General features: G+C 32.9%; 1 protein-coding gene across 1 annotated transcript; it reads right to left on the bottom strand.

Annotated features, from left to right (window-relative positions):
- Nucleotides 1–514: 514 nt before the first annotated feature.
- Nucleotides 515–2,844, bottom strand: LOC111374995. The gene is made up of 3 exons (XM_022997776.1): nt 2,383–2,844; nt 2,207–2,285; nt 515–621 (listed from the first exon to the last, which is right to left on the bottom strand). The coding sequence occupies exons 1-3, from the start codon at nt 2,842–2,844 to the stop codon at nt 515–517; spliced, it is 648 nt and encodes a 215-aa protein (XP_022853544.1).
- Nucleotides 2,845–4,189: the final 1,345 nt, after the last annotated feature.

The following is a 4,189-nucleotide window of genomic DNA, read 5'->3' as shown; positions in this document are numbered from 1 at the left end:
CCAATTCAGAAAGCACTTTTTGGAGCACACGTAGTGATCACCAGTTATGCTGGGTGGGCATCGTTTTCGAGGCCAAAATCAACTGTTGTCCCTTTTGGATTCCCATTTTTAGTTTTTTTTTTCATTTTTGGTAATATTTCGTTTGTTGTTTTCTTGATGATTATGAACTCGATTATTACTTCTTTTATTACATAGTTTATTTTAGTATGATTATTGAGATTTTGATTTTTTGGTAAAATTTTGATGATAACGCTTTTTTTTAGCTATATACGTCATTCTAGATTTTAATAAAATTGAGTTGAACATCAGAGGATTTTTCTATGTTTTGAGCATTTTCTCTCGTGTTTTTCCCTATGAATCATCTGTTGAACTAGCTTGTAGGGTAATCGCTATCCTACCCAGTGTCATAATGGAAACGAGAAGTTGCAACCATGTCTTGTAAACCACACTATTGGAGCTGTTTAAGGACTAACGTTAGCAGTCAAGTGTTCAGAACGCATATTTCAGCTTGGGATCATTCGCCACTGCTCGAAAATGCCGATGTCATGCTTGTAGGCATCATGCCGTCTAAACGGCCATTTTCATCCAACTCCGAGGATTTTGCTCCATCTCTAAGTAAAACTTTAGAGTAGAATGTAATACTCAAGTTTTATCTCGATTATATAAAATATCATGTGGATCCCCTCTATTGGTGACATGGGCAAATGATTAAGTAAATTTGTACTTATTTATGAAGTTTTTTATTTTAAGTGGAGAAATTTTAAATCACTTATAAATCGTGTTTAGATTAGGGACCGAAGTTGAATTAAATGTAAGGAAATCATGTAAGGTTGCGAAACAAAAAAACATAATGTTGAAACACTTGATCATTTATCTAAATGCTTAAACCATTGAATAAAGTTATACATATATCCTTTACATATTGTTTATTTTATATTAAATGAATTGAATAGGATTCAACCTGACTTACATGTATTGCTATTTTACTTTTTGGTCTGCAATATCTTTAATTAATTGGAAAACAAAATTACAATTAAACAAAGATGCATAATTAACTGATCGAACATATATAATTAGCTATCCAAGTATTTCTTGATTAAAAAAAAAAAAAATTGAAGTGTTAATCTTTCACCTATTACTCTTGTTGCTGTGAATAATTAATATAAGGATTCAAGAGAGAAATGGGGAAATGTGTTAGGGTTTCCAAGAGCAAAAAGATTATCTTACAAAATGAAAGTAAGAGTTTATATTAATATAATCTAATAATAAAAAAGTTTATGCGTGCTTGGTTAAGCTTTAAGTGTTTATGAGTACTGAGGATCCAAAAAATGCGTGGATTAAAAATTATAAAAAACTGTGAATATAAAGGAATATTTATGGTTAAAAATGAAGTTAAACAAGCTTATACACTCTTGATTGCACTTAAACTACCTTAATAAAACAAGTAAAATAAAAAGAAACAATATAAAGTACTATTAGCTAAACATTGCAAATTTACTACTTACTCTCCATTCTTTGCATAGTAGTCTCACAGCCTGTTTGGCAAGGATTAAAATCTAACTTTAATCTTAGTCAAAGTCAAATAATTAATATTAATTGCATAAAATATGGGTCGCACGACTTTTCAACTATACATTTCAAAAACTTCTATCATAATTTACTGAAAAATCAAATTTTAATCCCTATCAAATACTCTCTCAATAGATGAAACCGTCCATTTAACCATTATATTAACATATGTCTATCTCTTTGAATTTGAAGCAGAGAGATATATTCTCAGCGTTTTCTAGGTACTATAATTTCTTGTATTACTGTTTCTTTTTTGATTTATAAAGAGGTTGTCATAATTCTAATTGTTTAATTAAGAAGAAATGTCCAAATCATGTAGGAGTAGAGGATAGTGACTAGACTCTATAAAGCAATGAACAGTATATGGAAGATTATACTGCAATTTTAGGTGTGATTGGGCAAGCATATTTTCACAACTAGAGGAACGACAAAGTTAAGCTCCTGTAATTTAAGTAAAAATCAAGAATTAATTTTAACCACATATTTAATGGGATCCATAACTTCTCAACCACACATTTCATTAAAGTTTATCAAAATCTACTGAAAAATCTGATTTTATTTTCCAACAAACAAGATCTAAATATCAATAACACCATATATTAATATTGAGCTAAAGATGTACAAAGCCCTCGGATACCAGACATCTCACGAATCGAACCATGGAAATAAGAAATAAAAACCTTTTCAACTTGTGTTGCACTTGAAAGCACAACCCACTTTTTTCTTAAAAATAAATAAATAAAAACAAAAATAAAGGTACAATAGCTCGTTTTATTAGTAGAGCTTGTGCTTTCCTCGTCGAAACATAAGCACAGCAGGCCAGCAAGTCGAGTGGATTAGGGCAATCCCTATCCTATGATTTAGCACTGCATAAATAGTGATCGGAAGCCAAGCAAGAGCATCAACAAGTCTTGGCAATGGCCCATGCTTTTCCTCGTTGTAGACCAAAAAGAAGGTTGCACTAAATGTTAAGACCACGCAAACAATTGAAGCAAAGAGTGAAATCAGTCCAACCATCAACTTTGCCGGTAATGAAAATAGAAAATCATCTTCTATATAGCGTGAAGTTAAGATAGACAAGAACATCATTATGGAAGTTGCCGAGCTGAACATTGCCACCACATCAGATATAACAAAAATTGTGAACCATCTATTCTTTAAGAATACCGGAGTGCCTATTTCATTATTGCCACCTGGTACAGTAAAGGCTGCAGCAAATGTGACGGTGGCAATTAGAGTTGCCACGACCATGCAAGAAGATGTTATATCCTTCATCCACTTCTCACCATCTTTCCTTAACTACTTGTGTTTCTTGGAAAATAACTCCCTTGGTGTTTTGCCGTCCTTGTTTTTCATATCGAGTAATGGATGTGATACAATCTTCTCCACCTCCTGAAAAGCATACTCAAATTATTGCATTTTGCAAAATCCTCCAAAATCTAACCCTCATGCAGTGTATAATTATTACATAGAATAATCAATTAGAGATTTCAAGGAACATGGTCCCCATATATATTCAAGATAAATAAGAAATCAAATTTCACTACCTTGTTAATTTCTCATCTTAAACCATAGTAGCTCTCTCGGCATTTGAAGAGTTGCACTAGATACAATATAAGTCTGCTTGGAGGTGCTATTTCCCCGGCCAAATGCAGAATGTTGTTCTTTTTACCATCGTCAAGGAGTGTAATTAAATCCTTATTAGCTCCTGTTTGGTAGATGAGACTGGACACTTTTTCTTGTCGGTTAATAACAGCAATATGAAATATGGAGTCTGTTGGGAATCTACATATACATGCACAGCGAAAAATTAAAATTATTTCGATTCCCACCGAGGATCCCTTTGTGTTTAGATAGAAATTGTGATAAAGATTGTACCTTTGAAGAATTCTGCAAACCTTTTGCTTTTCTTTTCGTTCCAGCAATCTTGATTCGCCACCCACAGCTCTCCAATTGTCCAGCCTCCAACGGTGATCCACACAGATAATAAGATTGCAGCTACCAGGGTTTTTCCTCTTGTACCAGCAAGAATAATGAAAACCATATGGACCTCAAACCCAGCCATGTATTTATATAAACCTAAACGGGCTTGGCTCGGTCCGGTCCAATATTTAATTAATCCATTTAACTATACCCAGTCCGTGAATTAATTAATCCAATTAATTAATTCGGGAATATAAATAACAAATCCAATTAATTAATTTATTCAACGATTGTTAAATTAACCAATTGGCAATTTACAATCTTCCAATTCTCTTTTGTGTGCGACCCATTAGGTTCCCGACCACGATGCCTAACGACATGAAATATTATTTTGATCTAATCAAAACTGATAAATTAAACACCCTTTTAATTTATCACAAATTCACACTAGCCGTCCCAGATTGACATCTAGCAATATATCAAGGCAACACATGTGACGGGAAATGTCACATGATATGACAAAACCAAAACTGTTCGTTTACCATGAAATTATAATCCCTTCGTCAATATGATCCGATCAACTCCGAGATATGGAAGTTTCTCAATCTCGATTATCGATTATATCTTTCATTCTACTATTAAGTCAATATGAGTCGAAAACTCCTTTTCGACTTATATGTATATCATGGCCAATGAT

Source organism: Olea europaea, unplaced genomic scaffold, assembly GCF_002742605.1.
Source record: "Olea europaea var. sylvestris unplaced genomic scaffold, O_europaea_v1 scaffold1325, whole genome shotgun sequence".
NCBI lineage: Eukaryota > Viridiplantae > Streptophyta > Magnoliopsida > Lamiales > Oleaceae > Olea > Olea europaea.
This window is presented reverse-complemented; position numbering and strand designations above follow the sequence as displayed.